Below are 23,734 nucleotides of genomic sequence, written 5' to 3'. Positions count from 1 at the left end.
TGGGAGGAATAAGACTCCAAGGTATATGACACCTAATTGAGTGTAAGGGTGGCCCGTGATGGTGGCTTCTGGGGTTAATATCGTTTGCATGAAACCAGCAATGGGCATCCCTGCTGTAAGAAATGCCCACCAATCAGGGAAGGGGATGGGGCAAAGCTCTGTGCCCTCTACACCAAGGGAAAAGGGGAAAAAAAAACATTGCTGTCTCCGTCATATACACCATCGGTGGCAAACCAGGTACGGCCCTCCCTAATTGAGTGTTAGGTCCTGATTCGGAGATGTGCACTATTCCAATTACCATGCAGTTGAGCAATTACAGTTGCACTGCGCATGCGTTAAGGTACATTACCGTAGTTGCTCGCAGAAAGTGATTGGCGCAGGCCATTTGGTGGGAGGTAACGGGTGACTAAAAAAAAAAAAGTAATGTCCCGGGGTTTTTGGGGTCCGTCGTAGTCTGCGATCCTGTACGCAGAGAAAGTGGTTCTATCGTCTAAGTTCAGGCGGCCGTTCTGCACGACCATGGGCGATTATCGAAAGATCTGAGACGACGGCTGCACACGTGTGTACAGGCGTAAATTTGCGATGGCATTGGGGGGGGTGTCTCAATACATATCCCGCCGTCTGCAACATTTGCATATTTTCACGCATCTGCTGTGTACGAGATCGCAGCGGCAATTGCCTTAGCTGCCATCTGTCAATCAGGCCCTCAGATCCTGCTTGAGTGAATCGGCCATGTACCGTTTATTTCCGGGTACCAGGTGCGTTAGAGGACGGCAGTGAGAGGACCTCAAAAAGCTAACGCTGCATGAAGTGTTAATATTCCAGCATTGATATACACAGGGCACATCGTACACGCCAGTCACATTGCTCAGCTGCTAAATTGTGTGACGGGAACTTTTCTAATGTAGTTTCTCATCCCCCACAAAGAAACTCCAGGCCAGGATTCAATTATGGTTTTTTCTATGCTCATGCATCAATTTTATTGGCTTTGCCACAGACCCCCCCCACATCTGCGTAAAATGGCTACAGCCAACCAAATTTTTGGGCGCGAAAAGTGCACCCAAACGGGTCACATTTTGCGCATTTCAGTTACTCCTATTTAAAATGATTTAATTTTGTTACTTACACTTTAGATAATGTGTGTCAATGTATAGCTTACTCTCATATATGCACGAGGCAGACCCATGTTTTCTCTGAATATGGGACAGAAATTAGCATGGAGGTACAATTAGTAATGGGTTCTGCGGTAACCCCAGATCTTCTGCCAACTGAGAAAGGGATGTAAGACTATACAGCTAATAAAATAAAAAACATTTGTTACGTTTCCTAATATAAGATATTCATATTGTGGTTTAGCAGGCGGAGGATGGGAAGGCAGGAAACTGTGGGTGAGGGTATGTGGGTTGTGATACTGGAATTCCTGGAGTTTTAAGGATCAGAAGATGGGAATGAAAGCCGGGCAGTAACGGAGAGGAGATCTCTGCCAGCATCTGAGGGAATGTGAACAGGTGTAATAAAAAATTGGCACTGGATAAAATAAAAGTTCATTTGAGGTAAAGCACTGAGCATCAGGTGTGACCCTCCCTGTTACTGAATGTCTTAGAAGATCAGTTTTGTTTTTGGTTGGTTTGTTGTCACTACATTGTAACGTGCCAATAGCGCTCCGCGTTGCACCACATAAAAACAGCCTGGAAACAGCAGGGACTTACATGGCGCACATAAAAAAAACAAGGCTAAGGGAACACGCCGTCAGTTACAGATTACCATCGAGTGTGGAAAAGTCAAGCTGAGACCAGGAGCAACCAGGGCACACAGCGTGGGAAGGTGCACCAATGTGCGGGCCTGCCGACGAAAATTGTGGGGCTTTTCTCCTCCTTGACCCACCTTACCCAACAGCCAGATGGATACAGAGGGGTGGAGTGGAGTCCCTGCACCCCGACCAAGTGGGCGCTTCCGTCAAAAAATTATTCAATTTAAAAAAAAAAAAAATCATCAGGTGGAGAAAATGTGCTACAGTGTTACTTGTGAAATAGGCTTCTCTCCACGCACGGGCATCGGTTCCATTATGTGGCGTTGAATATGCAAATAGAATATTGCTCAGGTGCTTGTAAAGAGCGGGGTTTATACTGAACCACAGAAAAAAGAAGATTCCCTCCAGCACACTGCAGCAATATTAGCAAAAATACTTGAATCCTACATGATAATAGAAATTCAGAGGTATTGGTTGCATACATTTGCAAATATATGATTAAGCGCCGGGCCAGCGTCAAGGCTCCTCTATACCGGCATCCCTAACATTAAGGGGGTTCATGTCCGAGGTTCAGTATAAATCCCGCCCTTTACAAGCACCTGTGCAATGTCATTAAGCTGATGTGAGCGACCACCATACTTTCTATTTGCAGTTCTGAGAGGCATGAAAGGAGCCAGCATTGGGAGGATGTGCTGGTCCGTATAGTGCCATTTGGAGGTTTTTGGGGTACCTCCTAGGTGAGTCAGCTCTCAGCTTATACATGTGCTGTTATCGTGCAGTACATTCATTGTAATTATATGACCCAGAGTGGGTGCTACTATTTTGTAGCAATAATTATTTTGGGGTGAGCGTTTGGGCGTGGGGCCCCCGGAGTGGCTCTGGCTGGGCCTTTTTCAGGGCATCACCACTTAATTCACATAGATATTTTTTCATCACCTTTCTATTTGTTTTTTATTTATGTAATTTTAATAATTTCTTATTATATTAACACTTATTGATTATCTTGACACATCTATACTTTACACTTCACTATCACCTTTCTACCATTTTTTGTGTGATGCCCTGGGAGTGATCCTTGGCTGGGTTCTTTTGGGCTGCTCTGCGCCTCGGATGTGAACCCCTTAATGTTAGGGACGCCGGTATAGAGGAGCCTTGATGCTGGCCCGGCGCTTAATCGTATATTTGCAAATGTATGCAACCAATACCTCTGACTCTCTATTATTATGTAGGATTCAAGTATTTTTGCTAATATTGCTGCAGTGTGCTGGAGGGCATCTTCTTTTTTCTGTGGCGTTGAACATGTTTGCCCACGTCATTTCTGATTGGCAGCCACCAAACATGGCACTGCCAGTCACATCCAAAAGAGGATGATGAAAGGCGTCAAGAGGAGGTAAGAGGAAGACATCAGGGGATGGGGTGTGGTGCAAAAGTTAAAATGGTGGTGGGCTAAGAGTCTGATCAGGCTTAGGGGCGGATTCAATTAGCCGCGAAAAGTGTGATGTTTTCGCCTCATTCGCGTGTTTTGAGGCAAAGTTTTAACCTGCTTACTCAATGCGCGCACCCGCTTTTCGCCCTATTCAATTGTAAAACAGACGAAAACGCATATGGGCGAAAGCAGCGAACTGGCAAAAAGGTCAGTTTTTTTTCGGGGGAATACAGTCTGCACCCCCAATAAAGCCCAACTCACTTGGGGAATCAATATAGAAGTGTATTAGCCATAATAAAAGTAATTAGGGATCTTATTTTGGCTCAGGGCTGTTATATGCATAAGTGTGGAAAAGTGATATTAGCAATGGGTTTTATGATAAATAATTGCTGTAGTTAAATTGGGGGTACAAATAAATGGATATTATTATATTTTGGGGTTTGTAAAGTGCAGAATACACAAATGTTAAAAATACACCTGCTGCAGCCCCCTGCAATCCTAAAATCACCTGTCCCATCCATACAGCCCCCCCAATATACCTGTCCCATCCATACAGCCCCCAGTATACCTGCCCCATCCATACAGCCCCCCAATATACCTGTCTCATCCATACAGCACCCCAATATACCTGTCCCATCCATACAGCTCCCCAATATACCTGTCCCATCCATACAGCCCCCAATATACCTGTCCCATCCATACAGCCCCCCAATATAACTGTCCCATCCATACAGCCCCCAATATACCTGTCCCATCCATACAGCCCCCAATATACCTGTCCCATCCATACAGCCCCCTGCAATCCTAAAAACACCTGTCCCATCCATACAGCCCCCCAATATACCTGTCCCATCCATACAGCCCCCCCAAAATACCTGTCCCATCCATACAGCACCCCAATATACCTGTCCCATCCATACAGCCCCCCAATATACCTGTCCCATCCATACAGCCCCCCCAATATACCTGTCCCATCCATGCAGCCCCCCAATATACCTGTCCCATCCATACTGCCCCCCAATATACCTGTCCCATCCATACAGCACCCCAATATATCTGTCCCATCCATGCAGCCCCCCCAATATACCTGTCCCAGTACTTTAACCCAATTTTCAATCACTTTTTGCATTTTCATTTTTTTTTTCACCCCAAAAATGACATGTATTATTTTGAATTGGGCGAATTAAGATATTTTTTTACATTTTTGACTAGTCATTAGGGGGTGTCCAAAGGGTTCTGAAACAAGTCCCACCCCCATTTTGACCCCAAAATATGGATTTTGCACTTCTTTTCTGCCCTTGGGTGAAGAAACTTTGGAAACAGGCGAAAACCGCGCATCGCCTAAAACTGTACAGGCTTTTGTAGGGATTTCTATAGATGGAAAGCGGCATCGGCTTGTAGCATGACAGGTGATTATCACAGACGAGGCGACGCACAGATCAGACACGCATCTAACGCTGGGTACACACTTGACATCGCAAAATTGCCGGTACACATTACAGCGATGTAATGAAGGACGGAACAATCACTTGTTCCGTCCTTCATTAATATGCACGGCACCGAATGCGACCGCGGGAGCGTGCAAATTGGGCATACACACAGAGCGATATGCCCGACTAAGAAGACGGGAAGTAGAGTACTGTGAGATGAGAATAGAGATGTATGAAGGGGTGAGAGGGAGCAATGTCATTGGGATTATGGAAGGTTTGGGAGAAGGCAGTGGAGGGACTTGCAGAGTGGTTTGGTTGATGTTGAGCAGGGAAACCTGAAGGTCAGTCTTGTTGCAACCAGCAGGAAAGTGATGAAGAAAGGATACACGAGAGAGAGCAATGCCAGATAGGAAGGAGCAGGTTACACTAGACAAGGTGGGAGTTGATGAGAGAATGGATAAGAGTTGGGTTCCTATTGAGCAATAAAAGGTCACATTACAGCAATGCCTGGGAGGAGAGAGGGACACAGCGGTGAGAAAAGTATCGCAGAGAGGGAGACAAGAGAGTCAAGAATGCAGCATTTACTGGAAGGATGAGTAAATGATGGTGTTGACAGTAAGGGAGATATACACGGGGAGGGGAGGGGGTGACTGGGAAGAGGAAAGACTAGTGATATTTCGGACATGTTGAGCATTAAGCAGTGGAGCATTTTTGTCGGGAGAGACGAACGCTCGAAGAAGATAAAATTCAAAGGAGGAGAATAAATTCGGTTGCCACTAATGTACAGTTCATAGTGGAGGTTGAAGGTGCAGCTTAGTTCAACTACAGAAGAGGGGTATACAGTCCCTATGGAGGGGTGACCCTCAGACATTGCTATAAGTAGATCTTTGATCACATTGATGAGTCCACGTGGAATTGTGGGAGCAGAAGCCAGTTTGCAGAGGGTGGAGCAGGAATGAGGAGAGAAGGTGCTGGACACAAGCCGCCTAACCTCCAACATGACCCGTTCCATTAGGTACAAGACACTCTGCTCCTGGACCTTCAACCTAATGTATGATTGCAGCCACCTGTGTTGAACCAGGTAATTGATGAGACAGGTGTTTCACCACAGGTGGCTGCAATCATAAATTAAGAGGGAAGTCCAGGAGCAGAGCATTTTGTACCTAATGGAACGGGTCGTGTTGGAGGGTCTGAAGCCGCTCAAGTACTTTGGAGGCAAATGGGAGGAGAGACAGAGAGTCGCTGGGAAGACGGGGTGGGTTAGGAGATGGTACCTTCAGGATCGGTGAGATTAGTGTATGTGTAAAGTTGGGTAGGAATGTGCCAGTGGAAGGAGAACTTGGATCAGTGAACTAGAGGCGAGAATCCAGTGGGAGAGAGAAGTGGAGACGTTGAGAGGGAACAGGAAGATTGTGTAGGCAGGTTGGGCTGTGATACCATGAGTACAGAGACTTTGGGGTCCATGCACTAAGCCTTGGAGAGAGATAAAGCGGATGGGGATAAAGTAACAACCAATCAGCTCCAGACTGTCATCTCACAGGCTGTGTTTGAAAAATGACAGTTGGGAGCTGATAGGCTGGTACCTTATCACTTTCCAAGGCTTAGTACATGTAGTTCTAGTGAAGTGGAGAACTGGATGAGGTGGGGCGTGTAGGTATCACTACATGAAATGTTGGTATGGGGGTATGAGAGAAGGTGGGGAGTGGAGCTTGTGGTCAGAGAGGGGGAAGGCTGAGCTGGAGAAGATGGAAGCTCACAAACGTTTCACCCGCAGCTGTGACCATTCAGAACCATTTGGAGCAAATATTTTGGTGCCCTAGTGCGCCTGCATTGATCACACTCAGCTGGACTCAGTCTTCGGCATGCCGTTTCCCCATAGGCTGGTGCTCCTGTGACCATGAACCCAGGAGTTCATCAGATCAAGGGGTCTAGTTACTAAGCAGTGTTAGGAGACAGAGTCAAAAGTGATAAGGTGCCAGCCAATCAGCTCCCAACTGTCATTTTTCAAACACAGCCTGTGACATGACAGTTGGGAGCTGATTGGCTGGCACCTTATCACAGACTGATCACTTTTCACTCTGTCTCATAATACTGCTTAGTAACTAGACCCCCAAGTGCTCAGGGTTTGTATCCCTAAGCCCACTGCAATAGACATTGGGGTCGTTGGCAGTCACATCACATCCCTAACATTGTGCTCTGTGTTCTGATACTCCACTTGGGGCTATTGCATTCAGTAGTTGCCCATTGTGTTTCTCACTACAGTGCAGCCTGCGGTGGCCATATCTCCTACCCTCCAACATGACCCATTCCATTAGGTACAAAACACTCTGCTCCTGGACTTCCCACCTAATGTATGATTGCAGCCACCTGTGTTGAACCAGGTAATTGATGAGACAGGTGTTTCACCACAGGTGGCTGCAATCATAAATTAAGAGGGAAGTCCAGGAGCAGAGCATTTTGTACCTAATGGAACGGGTCGTGTTGGAGGGTCTGAAGCCGCTCAAGTACTTTGGAGGCAAATGGGAGGAGAGACAGAGAGTCGCTGGGAAGACGGGGTGGGTTAGGAGATGGTACCTTCAGGATCGGTGAGATTAGTGTATGTGTAAAGTTGGGTAGGAATGTGCCAGTGGAAGGAGAACTTGGATCAGTGAACTAGAGGCGAGAATCCAGTGGGAGAGAGAAGTGGAGACGTTGAGAGGGAACAGGAAGATTGTGTAGGCAGGTTGGGCTGTGATACCATGAGTACAGAGACTTTGGGGTCCATGCACTAAGCCTTGGAGAGAGATAAAGTGGATGGGGATAAAGTAACAACCAATCAGCTCCAGACTGTCATCTCACAGGCTGTGTTTGAAAAATGACAGTTGGGAGCTGATAGGCTGGTACCTTATCACTTTCCAAGGCTTAGTACATGTAGTTATAGTGAAGTGGAGAACTGGATGAGGTGGGGCGTGTAGGTATCACTACATGAAATGTTGGTATGGGGGTATGAGAGAAGGTGGGGAGTGGAGCTTGTGGTCAGAGAGGGGGAAGGCTGAGCTGGAGAAGATGGAAGCTCACAAACGTTTCACCCGCAGCTGTGACCATTCAGAACCATTTGGAGCAAATATTTTGGTGCCCTAGTGCGCCTGCATTGATCACACTCAGCTGGACTCAGTCTTCGGCATGCCGTTTCCCCATAGGCTGGTGCTCCTGTGACCATGAACCCAGGAGTTCATCAGATCAAGGGGTCTAGTTACTAAGCAGTGTTAGGAGACAGAGTCAAAAGTGATAAGGTGCCAGCCAATCAGCTCCCAACTGTCATTTTTCAAACACAGCCTGTGACATGACAGTTGGGAGCTGATTGGCTGGCACCTTATCACAGACTGATCACTTTTCACTCTGTCTCATAATACTGCTTAGTAACTAGACCCCCAAGTGCTCAGGGTTTGTATCCCTAAGCCCACTGCAATAGACATTGGGGTCGTTGGCGGTCACATCACATCCCTAACATTGTGCTCTGTGTTCTGATACTCCACTTGGGGCTATTGCATTCAGTAGTTGCCCATTGTGTTTCTCACTACAGTGCAGCCTGCGGTGGCCATATCTCCTACCCTCCAACATGACCCATTCCATTAGGTACAAAACACTCTGCTCCTGGACTTCCCACCTAATGTATGATTGCAGACACCTGTGTAGAACTAGGTAATTGATGAGAAGGGTGTATCAGCCCAGGTGTCTGCAATCATCAATTAAGAGGGAAGTCCAGGAGCAGAGCATTTTGTACCTAATGGAACAGGTCATGTTGGAGGGTCTAATATCTCTGTATACCTGATACTACAGGCGTAAACTGTCCCGCGGAATATCTGCCCTGTTTCACATTTAGCCGGCAGAACTTGGCTTACTTCGCCCCAGTAACACCGCACAGCGGAATGAATGGACGATCGCCGTTAGAGCTCTGTTCACCGGGTGATTGAATTCAGTGCGATGACCACGACGTGATGTTGTGGAACGAACAACACTGGGCCTGATTCAGAGACGTACGCGGGGGGAACTGCACGTAACCCAATCTGCACATGTGCGAGATCGCTCGCTGTGCCCCCAAAGCCTCAGCGGAATGGGTATATAATGTCGGCTGTCAGAATACCTCCTGTCACAAATCCGACAGCGTCATCCCGATGGTTGGTATCCCGACGGGTCTGGTAAGTATACTTACCCTCCCCACCCCCTAACCCTTCCCGTTAGTGCCTAAACCTTAGTCTCCCCCCTTCATGCCTAAACCTAACCCTCTCCCCATAGTCCCTCCCCCCCCTAGGGGTGCCTAACCCCCCCCAAAACCTAACGCTAGCCCCGCTATGCTATTATGCTATCTAAACCTAATTCCCTCCCCGCGGCTAACACTAAGTGCGCCCCAGACTTACCCCTTTCTGGCTGCCGTCCATCTGCGTTCCGGCGTCGGGATTAAGATAGGCGTCTGTATTTTAACTTTCAGCGCCAGGATTTATACCGACGGAATTGCAGCTGCTGTTCCCATAACTACATCCCGCCTCAGCATGATTGACATGCTGCGACCGTTTAAGGGCGGTGATGGGAGCTTTTTTTTTTTTACAAAATGGGGGCGTGTTACCCGTTTTGTAGGCATGTCTGGGCCTGGGCCTGCGTCCTCTGATGCAGATTTCCTGGTCCCGGCTAAGCAGTCCTGTTTCCCATTCTTAAGCTTTACTCAAATAGGCGATCGCTGCAGCCATTGTGACCATGACCCCATGCTGCGTGTTAGGATGCAGCACCCGGATCTGTGATGCTGGCCTCCTGCAAAGACGCAGCCATCTCTGAATGAGGCCCTGTAAAGCTATATGAGCCGCTGGTATCTCCCTCCTGCTACAAATAGCGCTGTCTGCACACGTAACGCCCGATTCTCAGTGGGACGCAGGCGCAGCCGTCCTTGTGTCTCTGGCCGCAGGCACGATTGAGACTTTAATGCCGCTACAAAGCCCGTCCCTGCTGTACCTCTGCGTATCTGAAAGTAGGACGACTGAGACACCCACTTGCCGCGCCTGCGGCACCATCGAAACTTGCACCAGCCTTAAGGCATCTGTAGCCTCTCTGTCTAAGTATGGCTTAATGTGTGAGCGGCTGGGTGTCTCTGTACGCACTCGCTTTTAGCGACACTTCCGTAACAGGCAGCATCTCTGCGCATCTTATTAGCCCCCCCCCCCCGTCACCTCCCAGTCTTCATCCAGGAACGCCCTTCCGATATTTCTGCTACCGCGCCTCTAAGTTTGTTCTGAGACTCTGTGGCATGTGTGGGCGAGAGCTGGTTGTGCGGGTTTGAATATGAAAGGGTCACTAAAGTTTATTCAAAACTATTCTACTAGTTAACACGAATACCCCCTTCACATTGCAATGATGGGTCGCACCCGAGATTTTGTGCACGGGTCCATCCTGGGTGCAACCTGACAGAGACCCCTTTCAGACTGGAGGCCCGACCCGGCTTATTGCATGGTCCATGATGTCACCCCTATCACGTGCCGAGCTGGCGTTTGCCGATCAGATAATCTCCAAGAGCCGGCTCTTCTTATGCTGTGAGCGGGACGACCCAGGTTACGTCCCCAGGTTACCGTTCACACTACATAACAAGCCGGGTTGAACCCATGTCCACCCTGGCCCTGTCACACTGCACAGTAACCCGTGTTATTGCTGGCAGTGTGAGAGGGTAGAATATAAAACAGGTCTAGAAATGGAATCCATAGTTTCCAAAGACCCTATACCCACTAGTGATGCTATTCAGGTCTACAGTGATGCATGGGGAAGGCTAGGGCGAGCCAAGGACCCCCGAAGGCCACGATGAGCAGCTGCATGTAAATGTGTGTAACATAGATTTCCAAATTTTGTACCAATTACCAAGTGAATCTACGCAGCAGCGGCTAATTGGTCCAATACAAAGGAAATCCTTCTGCCTAACAGTGATCTATGAGAGGAGTATTCAACATGTGGTCTTCCACATGTTGGAACTACACATCCCAGCATGCCCCGACAGTTTTAGTGACAGCAGTTGAAGGGTTCCCTTTTGAATACCTCTGATCTATAGACTCCAAAACACAATTGTGTTCAATCGTAGTTATCACCTTTATAACCAAGTAGTAGCTTCCGATTCAACCATGACCCATTTGTATTAGTAAAAATGTCAAAACGCACAGGGGCCCTGATTCAGAGCCGCTCGCTCTGAATCAGGGCTGTCCCTGCTCCTTTTTGGAGCGGCCTCCTGGCCTCTCGCATAGCTGTGGGTGACTACCCCACAGCTATAGCGAGCAGCCAAAATGATGGTCGCGATAGTCAAGACCATCGGGCTTGCGACGAGACCCTGCGGTAGGGTCTCGCTGCCGCAAGCCCAGGAGTGCTTTTGGCTCTATCAGAGCCAAAAGCACTCCCACTGACATCACTAGTGATGTCAGTGGGGCCGGACCCAGACGGTAGGCGTTCCCATAGGAACACCTCCGTCTGGGCAGCCACGCTCCCGGCAGGCCCACCAAAGGGGGCGTGCTGTCAATCACCATCGACAGCACGCCCCCTTTGGTGTGAGACCCTTAACGACGGCTTGGCCGTCGTTATTCGGGTCTCGCGCATGCGCACGACGGAGCCGCCTCCGTCGTTTGCATGCGCACTTGGGCACCATCGACCCGCTTGCGAGCTGGTCAGAATCAGGCCCAGTGTTCCACCTCAACTATTTCCCTTCCATTTTTTATAAAAAGTTTCAAAAGATGCACATATACGGTGGTCATTGGCTAAATAGGATGATTTAATGATTAACAGTGGTATGGGAATCACAAATTAACTTTTCGGCACCCTCTGGTGACTTTGCCATAAAGTAAAAGGTGTTATATTTAATTAAATATGCAGAATTCTCTTGTATATGTTAAGGCGCACATCCACTACGAGATATTAAATCAACGACTGAACGATAACGACATCGCTATGGTTCAGTCGTCCATTAATCGTGCACCGCAATGTCGGAAACGACCAGCGATGCGCGCTCCCGCTGGTCGTTTCCGACATCAATCATCGCCCGAACATGACGGTCAATCTGCCGATAACGACAGATTGGCCATGTTCGGTGATGATGGAGGGTGCCTGCACTGAACGACTAATCATTCAGTGTAGACACTGCAGGGAATAGGGGAACGACTGTACGATTACAATGTCGTAATAATACTGTCTGTCCCGGGTCACCTAGTGCAGGCCTGGCCAACCTGTGGCTCTTCAGCTGTTGTGAAACTGCAAGTCCCAGCATGAGAGACTGCTCCAAGTTTGTGACACAATGTAATAATATCAATCAATGTGATCCGGGTGTGCTAAAACCAGGGCAATCAGTGTATGGTCCCAACTCTCAGCAGTTTCAGGTCATCGATCGCAACAGTCTGAACGGCAGCGATACATATAGCAAGACATTATATAGGCATTGGTTAGCATAGCCCGGCCGCTGTGCATATCACCATGAAGTACTTAGACTAACGCTGAAGCCATTTCAAATATTTATTGAAAACAGTCCAATGAAAAACAAGAATTTCAGTTGTCTCATCCTCTCTTTATGTAAAATTCCCATAGTACCAGTTCATGGACGTCTTAAAATAGGTAACAAAGTCGCATAAATAGATCTTAAAAGAAATAAATTAACTTTTCAAATTGTCAACTTTAAGCATAAAACAGTTTCTTTAAATATCTTATTAAAAATGAAAGAAGAACAGATCATCTTTTGCTGTCAGACATAAGAGTCTCTTGTCCTGTATCTTCCCGACGGCACCCCTCCTGGATGTCACAATGGCGCCTTCCCCCGAACACTTTTTGGTTCCGAAACACATCGCTGTTGATCTTGGCCAATACGCCTGCGTCCAAAGCCGCTTGTACCTTACTCCCACGCTAAACAAACGCAGCCAACCAGTATTGTCCACTCGTTAGTCTTAAAGGTTTGTACATTTTTTTTTTTGTAATCCTCGCCCGCAAAGTGGCTGCGTGCTCCGGGAAACGAACAGATGACATTTCTGCCAAATATTTTTTTATTTTAAAATTATTTTAAAACAAAGAAGAGTCCTGGGATCCATCCGAAAAGGAGATCACCGCTCCGGGAGATTAATCACGGGCACCCACTGATCCAAGTAACGGCTTTCTTTGCAAAAACTGATCACTTGGTTGATGGCGGGATCCTTCAGCTGTGCCGCATGCGGGTTCTGGAGGGGGAAAAAAAAAAAAAAAAAAAAGTTAGTTTTGAAACTGAAACTTTTTTTTTTGTATAAAGTCTCAAAAGTTTAAAGCAGCCTAAACTATTCGGTTGTGCTACACAGATGCACCTGCTGCCCTAACAGGTATTTGCTACTCCCGTTAGTTAGGGACATGTCGGGACAAGTTCAGGGCAGGAATATCACAGTGGTGAAGTCAGACGCAGTTGTCCAAAGTCCATTTGTAATGAAAAAAAAAAAAAAATCTGCAACTGTAGCAGAGAGCAAAGTCACTCTGATCTTGCATTACCGAAACTCCTTCCAGGGGCGGGGGCAGAAAGCTTAGGAATGTGGGAGTGAGTCGGCCTCGCAAGTGCCTGGGAACTCTGCAGAGGGCTGGGCAGGACAAGCTTACAATACCCTCTGAACATCAATTGTTGCATTGATCGGGGGGGGGGGGGGGGGGGGGGGGGGGGGGGGGGGGCAGGAAATGCTACCTTAAGGGTGTGGCACCTATTTCCCAACTACTGAGTAGGTGTGAGGCATCGGATATCCATACAGTTAGACTACAGGTGCAATAAGTTTCGTCATGGGACACTACCTCCACTATCTTTTTGCAGGGAAGTCAGTGACTACTCTCTCCAGCTGCCAGAAAACCATTTTGTTCAAAGATATGCAGAAATGTTAAAATATATATTTATTTTTATATAGTTAGTGTGTCCCTTAGCGGTCATCAGTTCACCATACAATAAGCCAGTTTTGGGGGGAGCACCTTTTGGACAATGCATTACTAGCCATCTGGTGCAAAAAAATTAAATATGCACAATTTTGCTTTGATATGTAAAATGTGCAGATTATTCCATGTACATTAGTATAGAAGTCTTTACGGATGGGTAAGACAGGTATGTATGCAAGAGACGGCCTGTTGCTATAAACCTAAAAAGGAATGGGGCACCTCCCTGGCACCGTACACCTACAGACCTAGTAACCCACAACAATCCCCTCTCAGGTATAGCCCTGGAATGCGGCTGGCTCGCAGGGCTCCCTCCTCCCTCCCTGAGACAATGTCACCTACGTTGATTAGAATACAATGCAGATCAGCAGGTTCGCCGGGCTTGTCCGAGCCGCCCAGGATCTCAGCCAGCCGGCTCATGTTGCTGACTCTCAGGATGTTGATGTCATTCTCGCAGCAGAACGCCTGGATCAGAGTGAAGTGAATTTGTAAAGCAACATCCTGATCTTCCGTTTCATCTGTGGCCAGCAGGCAGAGCACAACGTTGTCTGGGTCCCTGCAAGGCGTAAACACATGAGGGATTAGGACGCGCTGCACGGCGGCTCTTACACGGATAATACAGAGTTACTGAGGTTATGGAATTCATTGGGTGACCAGCGTGCAAAGGTTTACAGTGGCACAGGAGGGGTTTTATGCCATCTTGTGATAGGAGACAGAATATGATATATAATATACTTTAATAAGGCAGCAGGAATAGGAGACATTTAGCATATGATGGCATAGGATAGTGCACTGTAATATAACATACTAGCAGTAACAAAGTACAGTTAGGATATGATATTACAGTGCACTGTAATATAATATAGCAGTAATAGGGTACAGTTAGGCTATGATGGCATAGTGCAGTGCAGTATAATATAATAGCAGTAATATGGTACAGTTAGGATATGATGGCACAGTGCAGTATAATATAGTAGCAGTAATAGGGTACAGTAAGGATATGATGGCACAGTGCAGTATAATAGAATAGCAGTAATAGGGTACAGTAAGGATATGATGGCATAGTGCAGTATAATATAGTAGCAGTAATAGGGTACAGTAAGGATATGATGGCACAGTACAGTATAATATAGTAGCAGTAATAGGGTACAGTAAGGATATGATGGCACAATGCAGTATAATGTAATAGCAGTAATAGGGTACAGTTAGGCTATGATGGCACAATGCAGTATAATATAGTAGCAGTAATAGGGTACAGTAAGGATATGATGGCACAATGCAGTATAATGTAATAGCAGTAATAGGGTACAGTTAGGCTATGATGGCACAGTGCAGTATAATATAGTAGCAGTAATAGGGTACAGTAAGGATATGATGGCACAGTGCAGTATAATATAGTAGCAGTAATAGGGTACAGTAAGGATATGATGGCACAGTGCAGTATAATAGAATAGCAGTAATAGGGTACAGTAAGGATATGATGGCACAGTGCAGTATAATATAATAGCAGTAATAGTAGGCACAGTGCAGTATAATATAATAGCAGTAATAGGGTACAGTAAGGATATGATGGCATAGTGCAGTATAATATAGTAGCAGTAATAGGGTACAGTAAGGATATGATGGCACAGTGCAGTATAATATAGTAGCAGTAATAGGGTACAGTAAGGATATGATGGCACAGTACAGTATAATATAGTAGCAGTAATAGGGTACAGTAAGGATATGATGGCACAATGCAGTATAATGTAATAGCAGTAATAGGGTACAGTTAGGCTATGATGGCACAATGCAGTATAATATAGTAGCAGTAATAGGGTACAGTAAGGATATGATGGCACAATGCAGTATAATGTAATAGCAGTAATAGGGTACAGTTAGGCTATGATGGCACAGTGCAGTATAATATAGTAGCAGTAATAGGGTACAGTAAGGATATGATGGCACAGTGCAGTATAATATAGTAGCAGTAATAGGGTACAGTAAGGATATGATGGCACAGTGCAGTATAATAGAATAGCAGTAATAGGGTACAGTAAGGATATGATGGCACAGTGCAGTATAATATAATAGCAGTAATAGTAGGCACAGTGCAGTATAATATAATAGCAGTAATAGGGTACAGTAAGGATATGATGGCATAGTGCAGTATAATATAGTAGCAGTAATAGGGTACAGTAAGGATATGATGGCACAGTGCAGTATAATATAGTAGCAGTAATAGGGTACAGTAAGGATATGATGGCACAGTACAGTATAATATAGTAGCAGTAATAGGGTACAGTAAGGATATGATGGCACAGTGCAGTATAATATAGTAGCAGTAATAGGGTACAGTAAGGATATGATGGCACAGTGCAGTATAATATAGTAGCAGTAATAGGGTACAGTAAGGATATGATGGCACAGTACAGTATAATATAGTAGCAGTAATAGGGTACAGTAAGGATATGATGGCACAATGCAGTATAATGTAATAGCAGTAATAGGGTACAGTTAGGCTATGATGGCACAATGCAGTATAATATAGTAGCAGTAATAGGGTACAGTAAGGATATGATGGCACAATGCAGTATAATGTAATAGCAGTAATAGGGTACAGTTAGGCTATGATGGCACAGTGCAGTATAATATAGTAGCAGTAATAGGGTACAGTAAGGATATGATGGCACAGTGCAGTATAATATAGTAGCAGTAATAGGGTACAGTAAGGATATGATGGCACAGTGCAGTATAATAGAATAGCAGTAATAGGGTACAGTAAGGATATGATGGCACAGTGCAGTATAATATAATAGCAGTAATAGTAGGCACAGTGCAGTATAATATAATAGCAGTAATAGGGTACAGTAAGGATATGATGGCATAGTGCAGTATAATATAGTAGCAGTAATAGGGTACAGTAAGGATATGATGGCACAGTGCAGTATAATATAGTAGCAGTAATAGGGTACAGTAAGGATATGATGGCACAGTACAGTATAATATAGTAGCAGTAATAGGGTACAGTAAGGATATGATGGCATAGTGCAGTATAATATAGTAGCAGTAATAGGGTACAGTAAGGATATGATGGCACAGTGCAGTATAATGTAATAGCAGTAATAGGGTACAGTAAGGATATGATGGCATAGTGCAGTATAATATAGTAGCAGTAATAGGGTACAGTAAGGATATGATGGCACAGTGCAGTATAATATAGTAGCAGTAATAGGGTACAGTAAGGATATGATGGCACAGTACAGTATAATATAGTAGCAGTAATAGGGTACAGTAAGGATATGATGGCACAGTGCAGTATAATGTAATAGCAGTAATAGGGTACAGTTAGGCTATGATGGCACAGTGCAGTATAATATAGTAGCAGTAATAGGGTACAGTAAGGATATGATGGCACAGTACAGTATAATATAGTAGCAGTAATAGGGTACGGTAAGGATATGATGGCACAATGCAGTATAATGTAATAGCAGTAATAGGGTACAGTAAGGATATGATGGCACAGTGCAGTATAATATAGTAGCAGTAATAGGGTACAGTAAGGATATGATGGCACAGTGCAGTATAATATAGTAGCAGTAATAGGGTACAGTAAGGATATGATGGCACAGTGCAGTCTCATATACTAGAGGGGACACTCACACGTTGAGCAGCTTGGCCGCCTCGTACACCCGATGGTGATGGTCCTCTGCAGCTTGGCCTTACTCAGCACCTCCTCCCAGCGCGGTCCCCACATTCTCCATCCTAAATCACAGGACGAGGATTAGATCACAGCCACCTAGTCATGCGTGACTCACTCCGCGCTACTGCCCACTGGCACCGGGCACCCCACTGCCACTCTGCACAGATCCCAATCAGCCCACGGGCACCCAAGCACCGGGCACCCCACTGGCACTCTGCACAGATCCTAATCAGCCCACGGGCACCCAGCACCGGGCACCCCACTGGCACTCTGCACCGATCCCAATCAGCCCACGGGAACCCAGCACCGGACACCCCACTGCCACTCTGCACAGATCCTAATCAGCCCACGGGCACCCAGCACCGGGCACCCCACTGCCACTCTGCACCGATCCCAATCAGCCCACGGGCACCGGGCACAGACCCCATTGCCACTCTGCACAGATCCCAATCGGCCCACGGGCACCCCAGCACCCCACAGGCAACTCTTAAGTCCGGTCTCACCGCTCACCGGTAACTGTGCAGAAGAGGAGCAATGCGGGTCACCCCACACACCCTGAGATCGTCCTGCAATAGTTGCACACAGCGGGTCACCCTACAATGCCCGCTGGTATCTCCGCACCCCGTGCCAGCACACACACTCCGCTCCTGCACACAGTCTCCCTCTCCCGGGAATCGCCGCTTACTTTTCCCATGCTCTGCTCCCCGGTCAGCTCCTCCAATGTCATAGTGCAGGCGATGCTCAGTGCAGTAATCCCGGCCACAGCTCAGTCTCTGCGGTCCTGTATTCTCTGTGTCCCGGCTTCTGTCTGACTCACAGCCGGCCGCGCACTACTTCAAGTGCCGGCGCTCAGCCAACCACCGAGCAGCTCATTATCATGTCCCGCCTCTGATAGGCTCATGCAAATTACTCCACGCTCATCAACACAAGCCCGCTACAATTGGTGGAGCTGTGATTGGCTGGCAGGGAGGCGAGGGGCGGGACGCCCGTGCTCACACGGTTGCCAGGTGATGAGGCTGGTAGTAGTGTAACCCTTTCACTGCTGTTCTCCTCACACACTCTGTACAGTGCTGTATTCTGAGTAATGGCCACACACTGTGCTGTGACTCCTATTAGTATACAGTAGGTTATTATTACAGTGACATCACCACACTATAGAAGTCACCATTACTGGAATGTAACATCACCTCAGCTCTGTCCCCTCATCACATGAACAGAGGGGGGGAAATGGTTCTATAGAAGTCACCAGTTTCCTCATTACAATGAGATTGGGAGCTGTGACTCATGGTGATGGGCCACAATGCACCCAATATTCCATCCTTTCTTTTGGATTTAATGAACACATCTGAATTAATAAACTGCTTATTATTATAATTTTATGAAGTTATTTTATATAGCACACACATAGGCCGCAGCACTGTACTTGGAGCAAACTCACACAAGCATGGTGAGAACATACAAACTCCACACAGATAGTTGGACTGTTACCCAGGGCCTCATTGCTGAGATGCAGCAAGCTAATCATTGCGCCACTGTGCTAGCTACAATATATACAGCAGCATTCACAGTGGATATCTTCCATGGTTTGTTGCTGTGTGGTAGCCTGGGCATTGCATCATAATAATGCAATTTATGGTAAGTTGTATCCAAAAGATTATCCAGGTAAAAGGTGCTTTACTATCAGTGCAAGTTGCATACAGTTACATCAATGAACTCGGGTGCTCACTGTGAACTTTGCACTTGTCTTGTGTATGCACAGAATATAAGCTTTGTGGGCAGGGTAAGGGACATAAAGATACATGTAACCTAAAATGCTAAGGGATCTCAAAGAGCCTTAAGTGCAAATGCATGATGCCCTTTCTGTACCCCACTTACATGTGAACACCCCTGATCCACCTCTTAAAGCACAGGGTAACACAAATTTCACCCTTTTAGGTGCAGCTGAAGGTACCGCCACTAGATTTGCCTCAAATTCTGCATGAGATGTTTTATATACTGTATTTTATTGATATATTGGTATCACCAACTCTTTAACCCTCCTATCTAAAATCTTTAAATTATGTTTTCTCTGATATCTCTCCTGAACCAGTCAAGCACCACACAGGTATGGATTGATAGACAGTAACTAGAGAGACAATCACAAGAAGGTAGAAAGTGAATGGATTATAGGGACAAAAGGTCAACAGGGTCAAAAAGTCAACAGGTAAATGGTCGACATGGATTTAGGTCGACAGGGTCAAAATGTCAACAGGGTCAAACGGTTGATAGGTAAATGGTCGACATGGACTAAGGCCGATAGGGTCAAAAGGTCAACACACGTTTTGTTTTTTTTAACCCTAACCCTCCCCCTAGCATCTAACTCTAACCATCCCCCGGTGCCTAACCCTAACCCCCTTCTGTAGCCTATCTCTAACCTTCTGCCATGTGCCTTTGCGCGTCGACCTTTTGACCATGTTGACCTTTCCACCCTGTCAACAATTTACCTTTTGACCTTTTGTCCCATCAAACTTTTTACCCTGTCGACCATTTACCTGTTGACCTTTTGACCCTGTTGACCTAAATCCCTGTCGACCTAGTCACTGTCCAACTTCTGGTGTCTATCTATTTACTGTCTATCTAGTTACTGTCTAGCTACCACCCGGATTCTGCACCAGACAGTCCTGTTAGCATTGAGAAACCTGCCTTTTGCTCTCATTCTCACTCTGTCTCCTGTTTACCAATTACTGCTTAAATAGGAGCATCACGCTGCCAATCTATATAATCGGAATCGGTATGAGTTACCGCCGGAACCATGCCCGGAGGGTGGAATCCCGACAGCGGCATCCCGGCAGATGAGGAAATCCCGATCGTCCTAAGGTAAGTATTCTCTAACCTAATTCTACCCCCTAACCCTCACTTAGGGGTGCCTAACCCTAACCTTCCTCCCCAGTGCCTAACCCTAATCCCCCCTCTAAGTGCCTAAACCTAACCCCCTTCCCCGCCGCCTAAACCTAAGTCCCCTGGGGGGGTGTCTAACCCTAAGTCCCCCCCCGGGGGTGCCTAACGCTAACCCCCCCTTCCCCTAGCCTAAATCTAACCTCCCGGGGGGGTGCCTAACCCTAAGTCCCCCCCAGGAACCCTAAACCTAACCCTCCCCCCCCGCGGCTATCCGCGCTCGGCGCCGGCGATGTATTATCTACGGTGGTCGCAGAGAGGCTTTATTTGCAAAGTGAGCAACAGGTAGTCAGCGTTTGGGGAGGTAAAGGGGCGTGGTTAGAAAAATACAGGTGTGTCTGGACCATTGTCTGGATGTGTCCTAATGAGCCTCTGCGAATTCGTTCGCGGTTACAGAGGCCTCAGCTTCATTCTGAGACAGCATAGGCTTACTCAGAGTTTCGATGTATGACCAATGTCTGAGCGATGTTTCTGATACATTCGCTGTACATAAGCTGCGGATGTTAGACACCAGGTGGTGAGGTGGGCCTCGCAACTCACATGATAGCTGCTGAGTCAGTAGCATATTTTCGCAGGCCCGTTCCATACAGGATGGCAGCAGCGACGGGCATTGCGTGTATCTCTGAATCGGGGTCTTTCTTTCTTGTTTCTTGTCCTACGTTTGTAATCACTCCTGTAAGGGCTGATTGAGAGTTAGGACTAGGGGCAAATCCAGTAATGGGTGCAAAATGTGCCCCGGGAAAAAAACATTTTGTGCTGCAGAGGAGGGGGGAATATAAAATGCACAACGTAATGTAATGGGGTACATGGCTTAGCCCATCTTTAAATTGCAGAGTAAAAAAAAAAGGAGCATTTGCGCCATTTGCAGAGAAACATGCATTTGCTGGGCTGCAATTTCTGCACCTGGGAAAATGTAGAATCTAACTCAGGGACGTAACTAGGTATGTGAAGCACCCATAACAAAAGTTTGTAAGGGGCACTATTTACCACCCAATAGTAAAATTATATAACACATGTAACAGACTAACCCATTTATCAAAGTTAATTTGAGGTAAATTCCCCGAAAACGCCTGTTTTCGGGGGTTTACCTCAAATATTAAGTATCCCCCGGATGTATGAAAGAGGGACCGCAGCACGTATCTCCGATACCTGCTGTGATCCCTCCATTGCCGCCCACAGGCGCCTTCCCCATAGGTTTCTATGGGGGATGCGATGCTGCCAAATGTATCAATACCATGTGAAAATATCGTTAGCCGCTGTAATCTATGGGGACTTACCACATTTCAGCGGGGGGAGGGATCTACCAGATCCCTCCGCTGGAAATGGCCGCTGCTCATGTGCAGTCCGCGGGACTGCACATGCGCAGCAGTCCCGCATGCACTCTGGCCACATCGCAGAGACGGGCTCCTTTCGGAGCCCGTCTCCCTGCATGTGCCGGTACATACATTCAGCCGGTATGATCGCATTTTGCAATGCGATCATGGGCGGTACTTGATGCCCTGATCGCATTGCAAAATGCGATCATTAATAAATGGGCCCCTTAGACAAGGAAGATAGCCCCCCTCTCCCACCCACAGCTCTGGGCCCCATAGCCAGGGGCGCCGAGAGGGGGGGGAGCGGGTACTAATTACCCGGGCCCGAGCTTGCTAGAGGGGCCCGGCGGGGGCCCAGGTCCGGCACTGCTCCGCCTCCCTCTTATGTAAAGCAGCCCAGCACACACTTCTATGTGCTGGGCTGCACTGGGAGACTGCTCGCAGCTGCTAAAGCAGCAGCCGGAGCAGTCTACTATGCCTATGGGGGGAGCGATCGCACCCTCCAATAGCTGTCGCCGGGCTGATGGGCACACAGCACTGGCGCTGCAAAAATGTTTTTTTTCCTAAGGGAGCGTGGCCACGCCTCCCGCGATTAGGCCACGCCTCCCGCGATTAGGCCACGCCCTCTGTCACCTGGGCCCGACGCAGATGTCAGCAGCCCTGCCCATAGTAGCTGCACACCTTCCACCTATGGTAGTTACACCCATGATCTAACTATAAATAAGCCCTTTAGTACCTCATCTTTTGCTGTTATGGAGGGGTGATATAACACAGGGATCAGTGCTTGGCCATACTTGCCTACCTTCCCAGAATGTCTGGGAGACTCCAAAAATTTGGGAACAGTGCACCTCTCCTAAAGTGAGTGGGAGCTTGATGGGAAGATTTGCTGAGAATAGTGACATAATGGTTTCTCCCCTCACTTTTTTTTTAAAGTTTACCAATGTTACCAATTATAAAGTCGTAATGCTTCTTCCTCCAAAATATTGCTAAGATACCTCCTTTACCACTAATGCATGCCCTAATTCTGTCCCACATTGATTACTGTAATCTCCTTCTACTGGCTGCCCCTTGCCCCTCTACAATCCGTCGAAATTACAGCTGTCAGCATGATCTATTCTATCCGCTTCCCTTCTATGGGCCTAATTCAGTTATTCGGTATTGCTGCCGCAGGTATGGATGTGCGAAAATATGCTAATGCAACAGCCGCAGAAACTAGTATTGTGCCGCCCATGGGAGACTTCATAGTTGTCCGCAACTGCGTACATATACGCAGCATCAGATACAGGTCAGGCAAACATCGACTCCTTGAGTGAGTCTATACCAGCGCAGCATTGCCGCCGTACCTGAGACGCTGGCGCCATGTTCTCTGCGTACAGGATCACAGACATTGCTGGAGACACATACCGAAAATGGCCGAACACGCCTCCGTTTTAGCCGTCACTCCCCGTTACCGCCCACAAGTCTGCTTCCTGTCAATCACTTGCATCCGAATCCTCACTGCAACCATAATTGCAATTCAATCGCCGCAAGTGTGCATGGCGTTTGTGACGCATGCGCAGACCACCGATAATTGCTCAACTACGCGAGCATCGGAATAGAGTACTACTGTGGACCAGGCCCCATGTCTGTCACCGCTCTTTTCATAGGTCTAGATTGGCTGCCGGTGAATTTTAGCATAACCTACAGAGGCCTTCTTCATGCACCCAGAGCCGTATATTCCCCTGCTCCTCCCTATATTTCTACATGTAATTCTAGATGTCTTCTCCGCTCCACTCAGAGCTGCCTCCCCTCATCATCTTTCACTATCACTGTATCCTGTATGATACTGGATGGAACGGCTATGACATACTGCTGGACTAAAGCCCGGTGGATGTAATACCGACGCCGGAAGGTAGAAGAATGAAGATCCCGACAGGGTAAGTATTTAAGCTATTCATAACCCTTTCCCCCCTAACCTTCCCTTAGGGCTGCCTAACTCTGACCTCCCCCCCCCTAGTGCCTAATCCTTACCTTCCCCCAGGTGTGCCTAAACCAAACCGCCCTTCCCCGCACCCTAAACCTAACCATCCCCGGGAGGGTGCCTAACCCTAACCTCCCCCCTAGTGCCTAAACCTTACCTTCCCCCAGGGGTGCCTAAACCTAACCCCCCTTCCCCGCACCCTAAACCTAACCATCCCGGGGGGGGGGTGCCTAACCCTAACCTCCCCCCTAGTGCCTAATCCTTACCTTCCCCCAGGGGTGCCTAAACTTAACCCCCCTTCCCCGCACCCTAAACTAACC

At 47.3% G+C, this 23,734-nt stretch overlaps 1 protein-coding gene across 1 annotated transcript; it reads right to left on the bottom strand.

The window, feature by feature from the left end:
* Positions 1–12,104: 12,104 nt before the first annotated feature.
* Positions 12,105–18,020, bottom strand: GADD45A (growth arrest and DNA damage inducible alpha). The gene is given in 5 exon segments (XM_088466536.1): positions 12,105–12,804; positions 13,868–14,081; positions 17,168–17,195; positions 17,198–17,237; positions 17,863–18,020. Coding segments are annotated over 5 exon segments (468 nt in total). The 5' UTR covers positions 17,935–18,020; the 3' UTR covers positions 12,105–12,690.
* Between the last annotated feature and the right edge of the window lie 5,714 nt (positions 18,021–23,734).

This window comes from Taudactylus pleione, unplaced genomic scaffold (assembly GCF_031769625.1).
Source record: "Taudactylus pleione unplaced genomic scaffold, aTauple2 ptg003505l, whole genome shotgun sequence".
Taxonomy (NCBI): domain Eukaryota; kingdom Metazoa; phylum Chordata; class Amphibia; order Anura; family Myobatrachidae; genus Taudactylus; species Taudactylus pleione.
This window is presented reverse-complemented; position numbering and strand designations above follow the sequence as displayed.